The sequence below is a fragment of the Ptiloglossa arizonensis genome, chromosome 4, assembly GCF_051014685.1.
Source record: "Ptiloglossa arizonensis isolate GNS036 chromosome 4, iyPtiAriz1_principal, whole genome shotgun sequence".
Classification (NCBI taxonomy): Eukaryota; Metazoa; Arthropoda; class Insecta; order Hymenoptera; family Colletidae; genus Ptiloglossa; species Ptiloglossa arizonensis.
This window is the reverse complement of record NC_135051.1, coordinates 28,015,325-28,035,425: the sequence shown is the minus strand read 5'-3', so window position 1 is coordinate 28,035,425 and position 20,101 is coordinate 28,015,325. Positions and strand designations below refer to the sequence as shown.

General features: G+C 27.5%; 6 protein-coding genes across 12 annotated transcripts; 2 read left to right on the top strand and 4 right to left on the bottom strand.

Annotated features, from left to right (window-relative positions):
* Positions 1-55: 55 nt before the first annotated feature.
* Positions 56-1,432, bottom strand: LOC143145652 (RRP15-like protein). Of its 2 annotated transcripts, none has more exons than XM_076309225.1 (4): positions 1,276-1,432; positions 624-1,089; positions 327-543; positions 56-247 (listed from the first exon to the last, which is right to left on the bottom strand). In XM_076309225.1, the coding sequence occupies exons 1-4, from the start codon at positions 1,328-1,330 to the stop codon at positions 125-127; spliced, it is 861 nt and encodes a 286-aa protein (XP_076165340.1). In that variant the 5' UTR covers positions 1,331-1,432; the 3' UTR covers positions 56-124. The 2 variants fall into 2 exon arrangements, with proteins under 2 accessions (XP_076165340.1, XP_076165339.1); XM_076309224.1 differs by having other exon boundaries at positions 624-1,092; positions 1,276-1,428.
* Positions 1,433-1,979: 547 nt separating this feature from the next.
* LOC143145357 (uncharacterized) lies at positions 1,980-6,126 on the bottom strand. Of its 3 annotated transcripts, XM_076308670.1 has the most exons (12): positions 6,067-6,121; positions 5,514-5,578; positions 5,368-5,427; positions 5,227-5,289; positions 5,007-5,089; positions 4,746-4,887; positions 4,365-4,659; positions 4,144-4,246; positions 3,787-4,050; positions 3,167-3,488; positions 2,716-3,059; positions 1,980-2,581 (listed from the first exon to the last, which is right to left on the bottom strand). In XM_076308670.1, the coding sequence occupies exons 2-12, from the start codon at positions 5,527-5,529 to the stop codon at positions 2,336-2,338; spliced, it is 1,938 nt and encodes a 645-aa protein (XP_076164785.1). In that variant the 5' UTR covers positions 5,530-5,578; positions 6,067-6,121; the 3' UTR covers positions 1,980-2,335. The 3 variants fall into 3 exon arrangements, with proteins under 3 accessions (XP_076164785.1, XP_076164786.1, XP_076164784.1); XM_076308671.1 differs by lacking the exon at positions 5,514-5,578 and having other exon boundaries at positions 6,067-6,126; XM_076308669.1 differs by lacking the exon at positions 6,067-6,121 and having other exon boundaries at positions 1,981-2,581; positions 5,514-5,979.
* A 245-nt stretch (positions 6,127-6,371) lies between these two features.
* On the bottom strand, positions 6,372-7,195 carry Srp14 (signal recognition particle 14). Its single transcript, XM_076308713.1, has 4 exons — positions 7,040-7,195; positions 6,907-6,979; positions 6,717-6,829; positions 6,372-6,632 (listed from the first exon to the last, which is right to left on the bottom strand). The coding sequence occupies exons 1-4, from the start codon at positions 7,061-7,063 to the stop codon at positions 6,516-6,518; spliced, it is 327 nt and encodes a 108-aa protein (XP_076164828.1). The 5' UTR covers positions 7,064-7,195; the 3' UTR covers positions 6,372-6,515.
* A 215-nt stretch (positions 7,196-7,410) lies between these two features.
* Positions 7,411-9,150, top strand: LOC143145381 (uncharacterized protein C14orf119 homolog). 4 transcript variants are annotated; one of them, XM_076308710.1, is made up of 4 exons: positions 7,416-7,762; positions 7,858-7,946; positions 8,057-8,157; positions 8,495-9,149. In XM_076308710.1, the coding sequence occupies exon 4, from the start codon at positions 8,502-8,504 to the stop codon at positions 8,853-8,855; it is 354 nt and encodes a 117-aa protein (XP_076164825.1). In that variant the 5' UTR covers positions 7,416-7,762; positions 7,858-7,946; positions 8,057-8,157; positions 8,495-8,501; the 3' UTR covers positions 8,856-9,149. The 4 variants fall into 4 exon arrangements, with proteins under 4 accessions (XP_076164826.1, XP_076164825.1, XP_076164827.1 ...); XM_076308711.1 differs by lacking the exon at positions 8,057-8,157 and having other exon boundaries at positions 7,411-7,762; positions 7,858-7,941; positions 8,495-9,150; XM_076308712.1 differs by lacking the exon at positions 8,057-8,157 and having other exon boundaries at positions 7,425-7,646; positions 8,495-9,147.
* A 295-nt stretch (positions 9,151-9,445) lies between these two features.
* On the bottom strand, positions 9,446-20,042 carry Sptz (zinc finger FYVE-type containing 26 spastizin). The gene is made up of 13 exons (XM_076310461.1): positions 19,743-20,042; positions 19,385-19,553; positions 18,699-19,298; positions 17,275-18,636; positions 15,660-15,806; positions 14,760-15,587; positions 14,148-14,678; positions 12,880-14,082; positions 12,294-12,803; positions 11,856-12,220; positions 10,189-11,777; positions 9,858-10,111; positions 9,446-9,790 (listed from the first exon to the last, which is right to left on the bottom strand). Exons 1-13 carry the CDS (start codon positions 19,904-19,906, stop codon positions 9,623-9,625), a joined length of 7,890 nt encoding a protein of 2,629 aa, XP_076166576.1. The 5' UTR covers positions 19,907-20,042; the 3' UTR covers positions 9,446-9,622.
* LOC143145496 (uncharacterized) lies at positions 15,849-17,247 on the top strand. Its single transcript, XM_076308925.1, has 4 exons — positions 15,849-15,890; positions 16,005-16,307; positions 16,388-16,958; positions 17,039-17,247. Exons 1-4 carry the CDS (start codon positions 15,849-15,851, stop codon positions 17,245-17,247), a joined length of 1,125 nt encoding a protein of 374 aa, XP_076165040.1.
* Positions 20,043-20,101: the final 59 nt, after the last annotated feature.

The window sequence follows — 20,101 nt, the reverse complement described above, 5'->3', positions numbered from 1 at the left end:
CACATTCAGTAATAATAATTTTTCACTATTATGAGTTTAGAAATAATGACACACATACCTTTAAATCAATTTTATACAAATAATTCTTTGATACATGCACAAACATTCTATATTTTTATCAAATTTAATTATCACTATCCATATCTTCTGCTGCAGAAGAATCTTCATCCTCACTTTTACGATCCCAGTCTTTTAGCTTTGTTCCCATAACAAAATCATCCCTCAGTACATTCCATACTCCTTTTTCCTTTGAATAGAATTGTTTATTTTTGTTACTGTTCCTTTGCAAAGTAAAATAGCATTTACTTAAAATGAGACACATTTACCTGCTTCTGATTTTTTTCATTCTCTTGCGATTCATTTTTAATATCATCATCTACTCTGACACTTTTACTTCCACCCATAAGAATGTCCAAAAATGAGTTTTTATCAATATTTTTAAGTACTTGTTCACGTTTTCTTTCTAGTGGACCAGCTTCTGATAATTTTTCATTAATTTCCCCTTGTTGTTGTCTTACTGCATTAAATAATTGTACTACACCTCTGTAAAAAATTAAAGCATTTTTAATAATTTGAAACAAATAAGTAAAGTAATTCCAATACTTTTACAATAGTATATTTACTTTGTAGCAATTTTTTGTAATATTCTTTCACGCTCTCCATCCATTATATTTGGTTTTATTCTAATACCCAAATTGTTCTTTCTCCTTTCCTTTAACTGTACAAGTGGCTTCTGTACTTTATTTTCAGTTGTTTTCGGCTCCTCTATTTTAATTTCCTCTTGTACCTTTTCAATTTCAAACGATACATTTTTGCTTTTTTCTTTCTTTACTACATCGCACAACTTTTTTGCTTTCGATAAAACTATTGTCTTTTTACGCTTAGGTTTTTTTGTCCTTAATATTTTTTGCATAGCATCTGCCCAGCTTGGATTTCCTTTAATTTTTTGAGTACTAGAGTCATTCTCTTCAGATTCTATTTCTCTAAACCCTCTATCTGCACTTTCCAATTCCTGTGCTTCGGATTCCATGGTTTCTTCAACACTATCTTGTTCACTATCATCACTATCATCACTATCTTCCTTTATTTCTACTGCAATAATATATTTTATTATCAAAATCGTAATATGTATACCAAATAAAATAAAATTTCTCCTTTATAGAATTTCTATTAGTACCAACTTTCCAGAGATCATCATTTTAGAAAGGTTAAGTATAGAAAGTAAACTTCTCTTACATAAAAATTTTTAATACAAAAATAAAATTTAATTCTAACCTTGGGGTTTTTTCGGCGATTTTCCAATCTTTGCCGTAGTGTCTAATGCAATCATCGTTAACTAAAATATGAAAAATATAAATAAATATCTACAAACTCTGTCAAAATGCACACACCGTCTTCTGCTTTCACGTGTTATCTATTTTGATTGGAACAAGAACTGAAATATACCACATATCGTAATTGTAATAAAATATTGACAAAAGATACTTGGTCAGATAAAAAAAGTTAAGAAAACAACGATAAACATTATAATTTATTTATACGATAATTTCTTATGCAAAATAGAGTGAAATCGTGTATATAATGTAAACTCCTCTTTAATAATTATAAAGGTTGAACAAACCATAAACGATTTATATATTATGTGAAATAAAGTTAGAGTTCTTGAAAATAATTAACCACTTTTGTATGGAATAAAACATGTATTACAATAAAATATAATAATATAAAGATATTTAATAATGAACCTCTTTTTAAAATATCTTAAAACATATTTAATGACAAAACATGAAAGATTTAGAATGGTCAGTGAATATCTGTTTTTTTAATGAATATTCATCTCGAATTGTTTATTTCTTTGTAGCCAGAAATTAATACACCATTTACATATCGTGAAAAATATATGTGTAGGGTGTATAAAATAATACATAAGTGCAGTTTGCAAATAATGTGTATTGTATAAAAAATATACTATTCTGATATAAAATGTCTCAGCAAATTTAACTGTGTATTTATGTTTGATGATAATAATTAAAAAGATGTGACTATTTTATAATTCTGAGTATAAGCAAAACAGTAAACAAATAAAAAAATATATCAGACAATATTCTAAATTTATATGCAACTTTTTAATAATTGTAATAGTACACTATAACAGCAATATGAAGTAAATTATACTATGTATTTTCAAGTTCTATTGGTACCATCATTCCGCACTTGTCAAAACATTCTGTTTTTGAAATAATTTCAACTGAAGTTTTTAATATCAATGAAAAAAGAGAAAAATGAACACTATGCGTGAATAGAAAATTAATGACTTTTGTTTTTCCTCGTACAACTACGAGCTTGATGTATATTCTTTTGAAAGTTCTAAAACATGTAGAATGACATCATCTACTGTCTTCGTTGTTAAGAGAGATTTTACTGTATCATCTTCTATAACAACGGTAAACAAAAGTTTAACATTTTCCCTTAATCGTTCAGTAAAAAGTAAATCGCTTTCTGACGTTAATGGTGGATGACCGCATCTTCTAATTACGGCTTCTAAGATATCTTGAATAGGAGCATCAGGCCAACCAAACAACTATAAAATATAAGATAAGTTAAATACTATTTGATGTTAGATAATTATTGCAATTATAAGAAATTATTACAAATTATAGTATAGTATTCTATACCATAGTCTATAGTATAGTAGTCGGGCATAGTTGTCAATACCTGAAGAGTTTCATCATCGATTAATATTTTTAAAAGATCTGAAATAGCTTTTAGTAATTCATCAGTGGAAAGTCTTCTGGACTCTCCATTTTTTGTTTTCTCAGCAGCAATTGTTGCAATATTATACATTTGTGTTTGCAAATGCTTTTTTTCTACTTCATTCATGACATCTTCCAATAGTTCACGGTGTTTTGCTTTGATGTGCCTCATTAAACAATCTTGTCGAATAAACACTCTATTGCATTCAACGCATGATTGTGGTGGTTCACGTCTATGAGTATTTAAATGAGCTTGTAAAGAAGACTTTGTAGAAAAAGCTTTCTCACATTTATCGCACTTAAATGCTAGAATAAAGAAAACATTTTTGATCAACATAGACATTCTCAATTTTTTAACTTATATAGCAGTTTACTAAAATCATAATATAAAAATTAAAATGATTTTATTGTACGTTTAATTCCTGTATGGAGTAACGAATGTTTGACAAGATCTTCTCTTCTTATAAATCTTTTTTCGCAAACTTCACACGTAAATGGAGTTGCTCCTTCATGGACAAATTTTTTATGAACATTTAAACGAGCTTTCCGATTAAATGCTTTACCACACACATCGCAATAAAAGCCATTTTCACCAGTGTGATGAAATATGTGTGCTCTTAATTGAGCTGCCTGAATGAATGACTTGCCACAATACTGACAAACATGTGGCTTTTCACCAGTATGAGTTCTTTGATGTCGATTTAAAGTTTCTCTGGCAGCAAACTTTTTTTGACACTAAAATAATTAAGAAGTATTTTATATGTTGATAAACATCGTTTTATAACGCATTAAATTGAATTCATATGGTATAATATAAGCTAAACTTTTGTTGTAATAACTATAAAATCAGACATTTTATTTATGACAGCAAAAACTTACACCACTTTCCCTGTCCATAATGCTTGCTTGGAATCAAATTATGTAAGAAAATTATTATTATAAAATACTGTTTTAAAAACTAAACTTATATTTCTGATTAAAAAAATTAAGTACTTACTAAGAAAGTCAATCCATGATTAAATTCAATACTTACATATTTGCATTCAAATGGTTTTTCTCCTGTATGTACGCGTCTATGCTTTTTTAATGCAAGAGATGATAAAAATGTCTTTGTACATAAATCACATTGAACTGGCCGTTCTCCTGTGTGTACACGTTCATGAATTAACAATTGTTGGCTAGTAAAAAATTCTTTAGGACAATATTTACAAGGCTTTTTTTGCCTTTGAACAGTTCCATTATGCGTACGTAAATGTTCACGTAAATTATCCTTACGTGTAAAAACTTTTTTACAAACCTATCAAGATATGTGGTTAATCAGTTCAAATATGATTTACTATATTACATACTATACAGAAAATTTATTTAAATATTAAGTAGAAATACTCACTTGACAATTAAATGTATTAAGAATGTTGCCATGACAACCAGATTGCATTATATGACGATTTAAATGATAACTTCGAGAAAAATAAGTATCACAAGGTTCACATCTAAAATTATTAAATTATACTGTATTGTTGATTGTTCTTTTGCAATATTTTTGAGCAATATATATTAGGCAGTATAAATGAGTTGGTACTTTTGTAATATATGTAAATATGTGCTTACTTGTAAATTTTTCGATCAGCATGAGTGGTATAACGATGTTTATTTAATGACTTTTTATCACTAAATGTTTCTCCACATTCCTTACAAGAACAAGAATCACATTGCCAGTGAATTACTACAATGTGTCTTTCTAAAGATGACTTTTTTTTGAACGAAAGCTCACAGTTTGAACACTTATATTCACCACCACTGTGCGCAGTACTTAAGTCTTCAGCACAACAATGGCATTGGGTATCAGGTACAGGCATAATTACTGGTTTACGATTATTATTTTTTTGACCATTGGAACTAGGATCTACGATTATTATTCTCCGTGTTTAGAATGTATATTAGTGTTATATTTATTCTTTACAAAAATTATATATTGATTTTAATATATACCTTGAATGTTTGAATCAACAGCACAATCTGAATTGTCATCTTTGTCATCCTCTTCTGAGTCATAATTCTCTAGATTACTAAGTTGTAAAATACTCATGGAGTCATCTTCTTCTCTGCACATATCTAAATGCTCCTTTAGCATCTATTAAATTGATCAATAGTTTCATCAAAACTGTATCATAAAATACATCTATTTGCTTTGAATTTTAAAATAGTGTTATTCTTAAACCAATGTATAAAATAAACTATTCAAATCCTTACATCCTGAGATTGAAAGACACGATGGCATGTTACACACTCATAATCTGTTACAATTTGTATAATTTGACCACCTTGAGCAATAACTGTAAAAACATAATAGAAAGCACCATAATTAATAAATAGAAAGAAAAAAGAGGATAATATAAAATACTGAAACTATTATAGTAAAATTATTTTTCTTTATATATTGTAAACAAAAGGCTATGTCCATCACTCCTACCTTTCATGTCATTAGATTCTGGTTCGGTGGACATTATGATAGTATCTTGGGTATTAAGTGGGTCTACAATAACCAAGTAACAATGTTAAAGATATTATTATAGATGTGTGTATATCAGATGATACTATATATGAAAATTACCAAATAAATTTTCCAAAGTTGTACTTGTCATTAACACTGTATCCTCCACTTTCACAATTTCTATAACAAAAATGATATACCTCGTATGCTTCATAACAAATGGTATAGAAAGTACAATGTTTTTAATGAAAAAGAAATATGAATACCCATTATTTCCTCCATCAATTTTACTTCTTATAATTGAAATTAATGAAAGATTGCTTGGGATTTTCTGAAAATTATATACACTCGTGCAGTCGCAGTTCGCGACTAAGATACGTGCACATAAATTACAATATCCTAATAACGTTTGTATCTGTAACTCGATAATTACAGTTCAAAAAAAATTATTATTTTAAAAAAGTACAGGAATAAAGTCGAAGTTTTCGGTAATCCTGTGACACTGTTACACTACGATTCCAAGTTTCTTTCAGTCATTTCTATCGGCCCCTGGAGGGATAATCCCTGTAAGACTGAACGCACAATAAAATGGCCTACGTCAAGGGGCACGCCTTCCATATTTTTACTTAACAACGCGTTTTCCGTAGATAGACGTAAATTTAATTTAAGAACACTCTTATGTATAAACATCATTTCTTTATATTTTAAACAAACTTTTATCATTATTTTAATTAATAAACAAAAAATGTAATTTCATTACCTTAATAATATTTAATAATATGTAACTGTTGAGAAAACGTTTTTGCTGAAATTACTTACGTGAAGATCATATTTAAACTGAATATTGGTTGAATAAAATTTAAATTAAATGAGTAGTTGATTAGTTTGTTATGATTTTTTTAAATCGATCATCACACATCATTTATAGATGCCATATTATTGTTGTCACTCGGTGATTGGTGAATTCACGCATCTGATTTTCTACAGGGTGTTACAGTATATGTGGACCAATTCGAGAAGAAGTAATTCTCGAACTCTCTTTTCTTGAGACACCCTTACAATGAAAGACTATCATGAATGGATATTAATGATATTTTGTCCAACAGATAGCAACATTCAAGGAGTTACTTGTATTGGTATTATTTACATAAATCGTAATTTATTTCTTAGACAGCATCACATTATACATTAAGAGAAACATATTTCATGTAAAAAGTTTTAATAATAACATATTACAAAGAAACTGTTGAACAGTTTATATTATGATATCAATGGACTTTAGGCTTTGCAGATTTAACTTTCTTTAATTTTTTAAGACCATTGATGTTTGATTTTAATAGATTCCAATATGCTTGTTGAAATTTATTTACATCCTTGGAATGAATCTAAAATATAAAATATTTCATTCATGCTTTTTTTTTCTTTGATCATGTAAAGAATAAAGTGTAACTTCAGAGAATAATACATACAATAGTAGAAATTTTTTTGGATCTTAAAGTAGCTCTTACTAAACAGAGAAATTCAATCGGTGTTGGCAAGGGAGGCCTACCTTCTCTAGGTACTGGTTTATTATGTCCATTAACTAAAAAGGCAATTACAATATTTAGATAAAATATTTAATTTTAATGCTCTTTATAAAATACCAATGCGAGTACGTACATCTTTTGATAGTGAGCACTACAGAACCAGAAATACGTGATTTATCAAAAAGTCGTGTCAGCTCCACTAGAAACTAAAATTGAAATTAATATAAAACTCTTAAAATAATAGCTCTTTGGATTACAAAAATTACCACATCGTTTTCCAGTAGAACCATTTTGCTAATTCCAACATATGCCTTTACAGTCTGTCAAGTAAAGTTTGTTACGTTACAGGTTAGAAAGCACATTTATACAGTCATACAATGTGTTCAACATAACAGTATAGTTATCTTCAAATATTTAGTTCCAACAAATGTCAAGCGTGATGATCACGCACTCAATGTTATGGCGAGTCTACACATTAACGACGACTTCATGCATTCTCTATGCTGAAAATTATGAAATTTCATTGAAACTCTTTACTGTACTATATTCTATATTTTTATCGGTAACGCGGAAAGGAGTTTGAATGACATTTATTATAAAATAAATTATTTATAATACAAAATGTATTATTTAGAAAACAGTATGATGTAAAGAAGATTGCATTGGAAAATAACATGAACACACCAGCGCGCTTTGCAAATAGTACAAACTTTTATGGATATTGACCGATAGAAAACTTATGTGTGAAAGAAAATATTTCGCCGCGTGAATAGAAAATTATTGAAAATAATACAAAATCACGATGAATAGCACAAGCGTGCACGTAAAAATCTGTGAAAGTAACGAGTGTGTTTATGAAAATAACAGTGTAGAGTTGAGTACGAATACTTTGACCGGTGTGATTTCTTGTTTGAAAGACATGCAAATCAAAATTAACGATTTTATAACTATTCTCGTGAAAAAACAAGATGGTTCTATTTATGTTGAAAGTAAATAAAAGAAAATGCAAAATGCTAAAAGATAAACGCGCGCAAATGATTTCATCGAAAATTCGTAAGAATTAATAAATTTTTATCAATTTTAGATCGGCTAACGTCGGAGAGCGATTCGGATTTTGAAAGGGAGATCGAAGTTAACCCTAAGAAATGCAAATTGATCGATTAATTGTGTAATGTAATTATTTATTTTATTTGTCATTATAGAACATTTGCATGGTGTTTTAAAATAAAACATTTACATATATTGTTATTATATGATGTGATATATTTGTCATTTCATCTCAGCTGATGAGTACTGTTGTTCAGAATATTTTGTAATGATTGAAAGTAATAAATCGAAAATAAGTGAACGAAAGTTACATCACCGATAAGAGAAAACATAACATGTAAATATGAATTTCTTTTCTTACATAAAATCGTACCACAATAATCACAAAGCTAGAACTTTTTTGTACTGTGTAGATGAATATATTATGTCGAATTATTTATTAATTATTGATACAGTATCATATATCGATAAATTTTTAACAATATTTTACTGTTTATTAATTATCTTATCATTGCATTTTTCTATTCCTTGCCCTTTTTTTCTTTAGGATAAATTACAGGTTGTGATGTAAAATAACTTCTAACTGTTATGTTTCTGTTATATAATTTGTATAATTTTATTTTAATTTCAAGGGTGATAATTAATTAGAATTACCATTTTTTTTTTTTTCAAAGATAAAACATGTCTACTATGCTATCAAACGAAGCCCAACTGCGTTATATAGTAGAATGGTTTCAAGAATGGTCAGAAATGCAAAGGAGTGACTTTTTGAGTGTGCTTCTGGAACAATGTGGACCCTTGGGTCTTGTTAATGGATTGGTCTCCAGAATGGAAAATTTGGGATACTCAGAAGGATCTAACAGACCTCCAAGTTTATTTCAATGTCGAGTAAAACTCTTTCGAGAATGGAGCCATAATTGGTCTCAGCAGGAAAAAGATTCTTTGCTTTTGTCGATTAAAAATACTGATCCTGCATTTGCAGAAAAATATGAAGAGAAACTGTCAACTTTAGTGAGTGAAGAAAAGAAATCATAAATAAGCATAGAAGAATAACTTGAATAATTTGAAATACTTTCAAATATTCTACAGTGTTGTGAAAAATATGAACTTTTATTTAGTTACAAATAAAGAAAAAATTACATTTTAAATGAGAAGGCATACAATCAAAGTATAATAAGTTTTGTCATTTTTATTTATATAATTAAAACTATTGGATTTTAGAGTAATTCAATGTAAAAAATAATTAAAATTATTTAAACATTTTGTAATAATTCTAATAACATAGAATATGTAACATGTATACATGCATTCCAATATTATTTGACAATATCCATTTTTTATAGTCATTTCTTTCTTACATATGTATAAAAAAAAGAAGAGATTTTTTGTATCATCTTTGGATTTAAACACATTAATTCTAAATCATTAAAAAAGATCTATTATTTTACTTTTGGAACTAGATATATTTTATTAAGTGTTTAAATGTTATTTATTACCATACGTATAATCGATTGAAATAAACTTTTTTAAACATTGAAATTATTGCATTTTTTACCCTACAACTACATTATACATACTTAATTAAATTTTGTAATATAATAGCAAATAAACGTGAAAAATATAAATATTTTTTATATTTTATTACACAAATTCTGCATTACTTCTGTATAAAATTCTCAAGATTACAATCCTATCAGCTACATTTTTAACTATAACTTGATAGATAAATATTTTGTGATAGTAACAAATATATGTGGAGGAACAACAAGATATTTTACATACTTCTATAATACATCCTAAAATTATGACTTTGGTTCTTGTTGAAGCCACTTTATACACATTGTTTTGATAACATTTTGACCAAGTCTATCAGATTCTTTTAAAATTTTTCTAATATCTTGTGCTCGTGAATGTTTAACAGCTAACAGGTATGCGGCTTTCAATAGCTTGCATTCAATATATGCATTTATCTAAACAAAGAAACATTAAGAAAATATATGGAAAAGATTAACAAATTAATATCTATAACAAACTTACTTTGAGCTCTATGTCAGTTATTAATCTGACAAGATTACAAATATCATTTTTTAAAATTGATTCTGGTTCACCATGTATACGATTTAATAACAATTTCACACAATGTGTTAAAACATAATCTGATATAATATACGAATTTGATGTCCCAGAAGTGTGACAACATTTAATTAAATTTTCTATTGCAGGAATATTATTTCTCAGTATCAAGATATGACCAGTTAAAGAATATACTTTTTGCTGTGGTAGATTATAATCTGAAATAATATGTATCTTTTATATAAAAGAACAGATAATACTCTTTTACAAGTTATAGCTTAAATTGTTGAAGGACCTTGCATTATTCTAAACGTTACATCAAATCCTTCTTTAATATTGCGTCCACAGAGCATAGCTAGAACAGCTAAATCTATTTTCTGCTGCTGATTGCCAAATAAAGTTGGTAATTCTAAAGTGTGAGCAGTATCATAATCCTTGCCCGGAAACAAATTTAAAAATTGAATTGGAGCCCTTCCTTCTTTTTCACAAGTTGCTAAAAACTTTGCAAGTTCTATTTGCCTACAGATTGTATTTATATGTTTATCTATTTCTGAAGGTTCCATTTCCATTGTTAAAATTCCTTGATTGCTGTGCATGGAACCTATACTCTTTTTTCTTTTTCGATTTAATGTTTCAATTTGCAATTCAGATTCCAAGTGCTTTTGGGCAGAAAGTAAGAAATTTTCTCTAGTACAGAAATCTGTATAATTACTTACTTCATTACAATAAAAACGAATACATGTCATTGCAGCTCGTACAAAATCTTTCATAAATAGTTGTAATTGATACAAAATATTTAAGTATTGTCTCCTTTCTAGACTGTGACACACATATATCAAATACTTTTTCCAAATTAATAAATTTGAATCCCTGTTTTTCATAGCTTCATGAAGTTTTTCAGTGCTTCCATTCTTTAAACAAAATAAATAAATTGCATTGAAAAATAAATCGGGTTCTAAATCATTTTCTAAAGTAAAAGTAAGGCATTTATTAAATTTCTCATGTTTCAAAAAAAATTCTAAAATTGAATTATAGCTTCCATAAGTAAGTAAATAATAAAGACTTTCATAGTAATAAATGTTTTGCGTGATTGAGGACACATTTTTAACAATGAATTGCCCTTGATTTGTCATTTTCAGTTTTTCAAAATTATTTAATATTTCTTGTAAGGCAGTAGATTTATCGAGAGAATACTGTACATGCTGTTTGTATGTATTTAAGTTATTCAACATTTGTAGAATTTCTGAAAGTAATGGTGGATCTTTTAGTGGACGATTTTTTAAAAAGTCTGTTTTTCTTATACATAGTTCATCCTTTGTAAGTTCTTTATCTTCATCAATTTTATTTTCAGCTATTGATTTTCGAATTTCTCTTTTACTCTGCACTGCAGAGTCTTTTGGATATGATAAAATTACCAAATCATGAATAATATCTTCATGTTGAATTTTGTCAAGACAATGAAAAAATTTATCTCGTGCTTGATCAAAGTATCCCATCTTCAAACATGCTTTACCCCAAGTTGCCCAAATACCTTGTGTATCCAATCCTGCCTTAGTACTTATATCTAGAGCAAGAATCCATTGTTCTCTTTCAATTAGAAGATCCCTAAATTTTCTTAAGGTACGTTCGTTCAAATCGTTAGAAGGTATGAGATGTAAACAATCAGATTGGACAAAACTGGCAATAAGATCTACTTGTGATAAAAAACGATCACAATGGGCTAATCCAGTATTGAGACCAAGTTTAGCACATTTCACTTTTACAGCAACTAATAGAGAACGTATCATTTTAATTATAACAGTATGATCTACTTCTGGATTTACTTTTCCCTCTTTGACAGGTTGTAAGAAATGCTTTATTTCATCGCAACGATCTAGTAAAAAGCTGAAACAATAAATTCTGTATTAGTATCTCTTTAAAAAAAACACAAAAAATATGTAAATATATAGAAATAGCTATTACCTGGTGTAGGTTTTGTGATCGGAATATAAGTTAAGAATAGACAAACACAAAGAAATGTTTGGTGCATACTCGAACGAAAATTCTTCTCTAATGGTTTGATTATGTTTTTGGTCTTTTGTTAATTGCCAATAATCAAACATTTCACTATTTGAAATAGATGAGGTACCTTGATGGACTTGCATTTGTAACATTGTTTGTTGTTTGCAATTGTTACACACACGTACAAGTACAGAGGGTGGATACCCAGACACATGCATACGATGTTGAGAACATTGAGCACAGATAACACGACCACATCTACGACAATGATGTCGTCTGTTAAACATTGAAAATATAACAATTTTGCAACAACTGCATTCTGTAGCCTGTTAAACAATAAAAAGTAAAAGGAATTAAATACCACACACCACCAAAGAATTGCACATCATCTTCATATACCTTATCATTAGGTACCCATTCTTCTTTAGTAGGAATTAGAATAGGCATAACAAATTCAGTATCTTCTGTTTCCGAAACACAATGTTGTACATTTCTTGATTTATTTTCAATATTATCACATTGTAAAGATACTGGACAATCTAATGATTTTTGAGCATAGAATTTTATAATTTCGTCAAAACTACTTCTTGAAATATTCACCTGTTGTAATTTGTCTTCAATTCTACTTAATATGTTTTGAATACTTTCAATCTTACAGTTCATTAACAACTGTTCTAACATTAATAATGGTTCTTTTATGAGATGAATATATAATGGTCTTTCTTGAACCTTTAACATGTGTAAGATATCAATTCCTATTAGGGTTCTCCTATATTTTATAGTCTCTGTTGCTTTACAATGTTCTAATAAATAATTAGTAATAAATTGAAGTGAGTCAATAGACTTTAATTCTTTTAACGCAGTCTTACACAATTTGACCGATTGACTCAAAGGTAATGCTTGAAGAAACTAAAAAAAAAAAAAAAAAACTTAAGTAATTGAGTAACTTGCAATATATTCGTATCTTAAATGTTCTTTGAAGTACCTTTAATGTCTGCTTGAAGTTTTGTGATTCGTTTTTCAAAAGACCTAGTAAGAAATCTTGCATCAGAGAAGGTTGCATTTCTAAAGAGAATGCTTGACTTTCCAGCCACTCCAAACACAATTCAAATTTATCTGCATTTATTAATGTCTTGATAATTTCAAATGGATCAATTTTTTCTGTGCAGTAAGCAATGTCATACCAATTTCCATTGGATTTCATTACACAATATGGAAGCATTTTATGAAAAATGAGTACTCTGTGCAAAATTTCATTTAATTGTAATTTACAATGGTTAGGTAATTTATAACTATCTGCATGATGTACTGCATGAAGTAAAGCATTTTCACAAACATTTATCTGCCATTTATTAATATTACATAATATTGTCTGGCAGAGTACATACACATCTTTAATTTGATAAACATATTGCAATACTTCTGCATTTGATGTAGTATCTTTTTTTGAAACCATGTAACTAAGAACTTTATCGTTAAAACATTGCAATTCTGTACTTTTAATCAAATCATCTGGCAGAGCATTTATAAGCTTCAAGCAAGTATACCATTCATTTTTTTCTAATGCAATTTCAAAATGAAACCACATTTTTTGGATTGGTATCATTTCAAGTATAGCTGCAAGAGTTTGATTATTTTCAAACAATGATTTTATTTCAGTAACCCATGACGAACTTAAGAGATTTTCGAGACAAGCAGTACGTTTTAGATTATCACAAATGTTTTCTGAAATAGTTGGATTTTCATTATATATTCTTTGCAAAAGATAAGAAACAACCCAACAATGTCCTTCCAAATATTGTAATAAACTTGATCTTATGGTATGGGTCTCCCATACGTCTTTATTCTGATTGGGCTGTTTCAAACATTGTACAATAGGACAATTTGTATACTTCAATATTACATCATACAAATAGAAAGGCGCCATATATTGTATAACTATATTTTTCTTAGAGAGATTAAAGTAGTCATCTATTGAATATATATTCTCACTGTTACTATTGTCATACAAATTATTTTTATAGTTTTGAGAAATGAAAGTTTGATATTGTTTCATTATATCAGGTAACAAAATTGTTCTTTGCTTTTCTATGTTTTGCATAGAGTCGTAAAATCTTGATGAATAATAATCAAGATATTCATGAAAAGCCTTGCTTAAATCTTCATTTAATGATTTTGCATTACAGACCTAGAAAAATAAACATATTGGTAAATGATTTTTAAAATCTAATGATAAAATGAATGACAACTTACTCGGATACAAGGTGTTCCATAAAATTCATTAGCCATCAGAAAGATCACTCTTGGATCGTTAGTAATATCCAAATCTTGCCATTCTGGTTCATTAAGTTCTTCAAGTTGAAGAAAGAACTTATTGTCTAACATAATATTATTTAGTAATTTTGATCTCAATGCAGCTAGTGTTACTAAACCTAAATCGCCAATTAAATAACCAATTGACATTAATGAAACGGCATGTTGTAAATTGTTAAAAGGTGGATGATATGCCCAAATAGTTAAACTAGCATGTAAAAATATAAGATTCCACATATTCAAAAGGAAAGTTAATGTTTCATCACCCATGGATAATTCACTCAAATCTAAGCTTACAAGACAAGTGGTTTTACATAATACATCTTGAATATCAGAGCGCTTAGAAATAGTTTTGCACATGTCATGGCTTAAATAAAATTGGTTTAAATTTAAATTTTGCAAAATTTGCACAAGTTCTGTTAATATCTCTGAAATGCATTGATTTGGTGCTTTTATTTTATGATTTATATCCTGTAATGGTAACAATTATTTAATGTTTACTATGATTTTTCCAAAATATAGAAAAATTATCTACAAAGTATTGATACATACCAATTTACATAATTTCTTATTTAAAATGATACAACCATTTTCTTTATTATTGATAGAGTAGTTTATATTCTTTTCATAGAACAATCTGGGACAAGCATTTGTAAGAATACTATATACTAAATTTACTTGTAAATTATGTGCAACTGCTTCAAGCTTATCTGGTTCAATTTTATGTTCAAATATTTGATGACCAAAGTAATAAGGTAATGAAATTTTTAACAAATCAGTAACTGTAAGTATTGGATAATTGGTTGGAATAATCTTATGCAGAAGTTGTAAATGGGAGCACACATTTTGCATGTATTTCTCGGTTCCACTAGAAATAACAGCCATTCTGTCAAGTATTTCTAAACCTGATAAATAACTACTATCCTTCAATATTTTATTGATTGTATTTTTATTTGCCTGTGATTCTTTAAATTCGTGGTATTTAACCATAATATCAGTCCAAAAGTCATCTTTCTTTTTGCATTCCTTTACAGTCAATGAAATCTTTGCATCACAGAGTACATTTTCTATTGAGAATTCGTCTTTTTTTTCATATAACAATTGATGAATTTTAGAAAAAAAACGTGCATATTCAGTATTGTCAAATGTTTCGCACAGTTTTAAATATTTCATTGCTATATCGCAAAAATTGTTTGAGCTAGGGTAAATTTGATTCATAGTTAAAGCTAGATCTAATATACATATTGTTAATATTTCATTCCCACTAACAATATCTGTGCTTAGCATTCGTAAATTAGTTTCTTGAGATGCTAAAAATGTTTCAAGTTGGCTAGTATATCTTGAAGATTGTATACCTTCTTGTACAACTAGTCTTATATTCTGTGAAAATATAATAATTTCTGTGATAAATATGTGTCTTATAAATGAAATTAGTTAATTTGTAGAACATACCTCTAATGTAGAAAATTGTAAATATTCTTTTGATTGATTTTTATCTTTTAATGTATTTGCTTCTTTATATATGTTCTCTCTAAACATGTGTAATGCTTTCGAAAATTGAATTTCTCCATTTAATTGATTATTTTTTATATGAGACGTCTGCAATATAAAAACATATAGTAAAGTAAGAATCAAATAAACATGTTATTCCAGAAAATATTAATTATATTATTGCTATTAAGTGTATCTATTATTTCGTTACCCCTATATAAAGTTGAGTATTAATGAATAATAATGTTTTTGTTATTAACTGCTATTATTTATAAATTTCACTACCATACCTTGTGTTTTGTATAGATTAATTTACAAGATAAAAAAGTATTTGAGATGGCATCTGATAATAAAGACTATGACGAACAAAATGAAAATGAAATGATTCAGCCTGTAGATCTTGCAACCATGGAAGTTTATCCAGAAGATGAAAGTAGATACAAACCACTACATTCTTTGGTAGAAAATTATAATAAACATGATATTGTGAATAAAATACAGCTTGCAAATGTGCTTACCCAAATGGAACCAATCATATGGGAAAATTCTAACACAATAGAAAGAAATGATAAACCATTTATTGCCGGTTTTAAAGAAGATTTAGATAAAGTGTTTAATAATTAAGTGGTAAACTTTGTGCAATGATAAAAGTGTAGTTCTAATCAATACGTATTTTCAGAACATAATAGATTGAAAATCAAAATTTTTACAAGAAAATATTTTGGGCAAAACGCGAGAATGAGCAACACCTGTACCAAACACCAACTAAAGAAAATGAAGACTTTTTTCAGATAAATACTGTTGACTTTTCATTATGGGAAACAATTAAAACTACTCCCAATGGAGTTCATAAAGAAGATTCAACATTCAGACCTCAGGAATATACAAGCCTTAATATGAAAGCTTTTACTTCAAATATTGGAGAAACAGAACTAGGTGAAGAAATTTATGATTATGAGAAGTTCAAAAGAGAATATGAAGAACAAATAGCACAATACACAAACATTGACAAAATATTAAATTATACTAACAAAGAGCAATTAGAAGAAATATCGAAAAGAAAATATCAAAAGTTATTTAATTTTAAAAACTGTACAGAGGCATCAAAAAAAATTGGTATTAAAGCTATAGATTGTTTGATGTACAATTACGAACATGAAAAGCCTGCTGTGAAAAAGTTTGTACAGAAAGTATGGTTAATCATTAGAATTTGGTTCCTAATTTATGTGTGTCTTGCAATTCCTTGTTGGTTTCACAAAGGTAATTTACATGATTAAATGGTTTCATTGAACAAAAGCAGTTGTAGTAATAATTTATAACAATAGCGTATTATTTTGTAGGTTGGTGTTGCTGCTGTTTTCGTTGCAAGGTTTGTTTTCCCAGAAAAAGAATTCTATTTGCAAAACAATATTATGCAATTAATCCTCCCGGTACATTGGCTGAAGAAGTACAAAAGAAAGAGGAGATACAACAATTTATTACATATGAACCTACTGAATTTGAAGAAGATGCATTTGAACAATTTGAAGCTGCAATAAGAAATATATAAATACATTTTCTGCATCAATAAAATTACCTCTATAATATCCTGTGCTTTTGCATAATCGTTTTTCCACAAACACTGAATAACTAGGCTTTCTTTAGTTGCTAACATAAAGTTCACAAATAATGATTTATATGTAAAATCTTTGGTTGCTGTACTATCTAATGTTAGTACTACATTCTTAGAACGTTTTCGCCATTTAGTATTATTATGTGTCTGTTCTGATTCAGAGCTGCTATCAGATCTAATTTTTGATTCATCTGAAGTACTACCATCGTGGTAAAAAGCTATATTTTCCTGGAAACGATTAGAAGTTAATTTTCCATCTAATTGGACTGCAGGTTTAGTTACAACATTTTTATTTGTATCTTTAGATATATTCTCATCTTCTATAAACTGTGAATTTGTATAAATTTCTAATCTCCATTTAGCATCTGTTATTGCTGCATTAATAGAAGATATGTCTCTTTGAATTTGTTCTTCTTCTTCTGTACAGCTATCTTCATTCTTCATTTTCATAAATTCAATTTCTGTGCCTGATATAATTTCTTTTAAATGATATAACACATCTTTTATGGCACATTTATTACAAATAAAACCCTTTAAACTTTGTTCCACCCATTTGTTCTCAAATCTGGATTGTTCATTTGAGGTACTTATATTGCTTGCATCATAATTTTTTTGAATATTATCAAAGTCTTCATGTCGCAAAAAAAGTAAAGAAAATATATTTCTTATGACCTGTATACGCAAACTGAGTGGGTACAAAATTTGTACATAATATTTCATATCAGAGAAGTGATTTGAAATAATGCTTTGATTTGCATTATAAGCATCGCATAATAAAATAGCTTTCAGGCCACTTAATATGCTACAGTATGCATAAAATATGTTTTCAGATTCACAAAGGTCTTCTAATAAATTTTTGATTTCATTATACTCTTTTTCTTGCATATTTGTTGTTATTTTTAATACTGAAAGGCTATTAAAATGTAACAAAAAATTGAATATCTGTTTTATAGATATTTTCCGTTTAAATGTGCCATTGGATTTAATTGTCTCTTTAATGTGATTATTATCATTTGTCATAAAATTTCCTTTTGTGCAATTCAAAATATATTCCACAATTTTAACATGCTTCTTCAATGTAGTGTTAAGTTCTTGCAAAGTAAAATCATAAAATACATCAAAATTATATTTAGATATTAAAAATTTAATTGAGTCATATACAAAGTTTTCATTTTCTTGAATTTTATTAGGAAAGACAACATCCTGAATGTAATCATTTAAAACTTTAAATAATAAAACTGGCCAAAAAGTTTTCAATAATTTACAAGATAATATTGTTGAAACATCATTGTACTTTCCATTTATTATTAAAACATAACAAATGTCCTGAAAAAAAATCTTGGTTTTAATTATAATATTAACTCTATATTTATTATGTTATCACTTACCAAAATATCTGTAACCCAATGTAATTTTATGTTAGTTACTCTTTTTATGAGATTATTTTTATTTATAAATAGAGCAGAGATAGAAGTAGAATTAAATAATACTTCTTGAATTTTTAATACATCATTATAATTGTCAGCAACTTTGGAATATCCATAAACTTCGTTTAAAAAAGTGCACCACATGTTAAAAAGTTTTCTTTCTTGTCTCGAATATAAAACAAGTTCAATATCTTGGATGTTACATGTTTTTAACAGCATAGGAAAGAAACATTTTGAAAATTCATTTGTATTAGATTCAAGTATGATCATTTTTGATATAATACATAATGCATATCCAACAGAATTGTCACTTATTAATTGTTTGCATAATTTAGATTCTAATAATTCTTTTACAAGAGACAAATATAAATCTTGCAAACTGCAAACAATAGTAGTTGATGAATTAATACACGTGAACAATAATTCATTAATGATCCAACATACAATAGTCACATTATTATGAATATTTTGTTTTAGAAATGTCAAGCATTCCTCATGTATTTTTTCAAAAATTTCTGAATGTGTCTGGTTTGAATTATTTTCATAGATCATTAATAATCCCTATGAAACATTTAAAATAAAATGTATTATAGATATAACAAAAATATAATTAATGACTAAAATAAATAAATTAATTATTAAAATACCTGTTGTACATGCATTGTCAAATTTGTACATAATTGTAAAGCATGTATCATTTCTACATAATTATGTTGTTTCTCTATATTTTTAACATTTGAAGATGCTACATTATGAACAAGTTTTTGTAATAATATTTGAGTAATCCATTCATATTGGCTTTTGCTTTGTAAACAGCTAAAAAATATTTAACAAATAAAGATGATATTTCTATTTTTATTAAGTAATATTAAAATTAAGTTTAAATTTAGTTATAACTCAACCTATTACATATATTGAAGTTGAACTTTTATATAACATTATTATTTTATTTGTACTTACTCAGTTATTATTGTATTTGTACTTATTAATTACTATTGTACTTACATTAAATTTGTGAATGATGTTTGAGATTCAACAGAATCTACAGTGTCACTTTGACAAGGAAGAAATTTATCATTAGCATTTTCTTGATAAACAATGAGAGATGTATACCATAATTTCGACAATATACATTTATTTAATTCCAGTGTTGTTAGTTGATTTGACATTTTTTCCAAAATTAATTTACATAGCACGAAGAAAGAAATAATGCACACATTCTTTCAGCTATATATGAACTGTTAATGATCAACATCTTATGTACCTACATATATACCTAGAGATAACAGAACTGAATGCTTAACAATGAAATTTAATTCAGTATTCATAAAAAATCGATTTTCATAATTTTTTCATTTTCTACT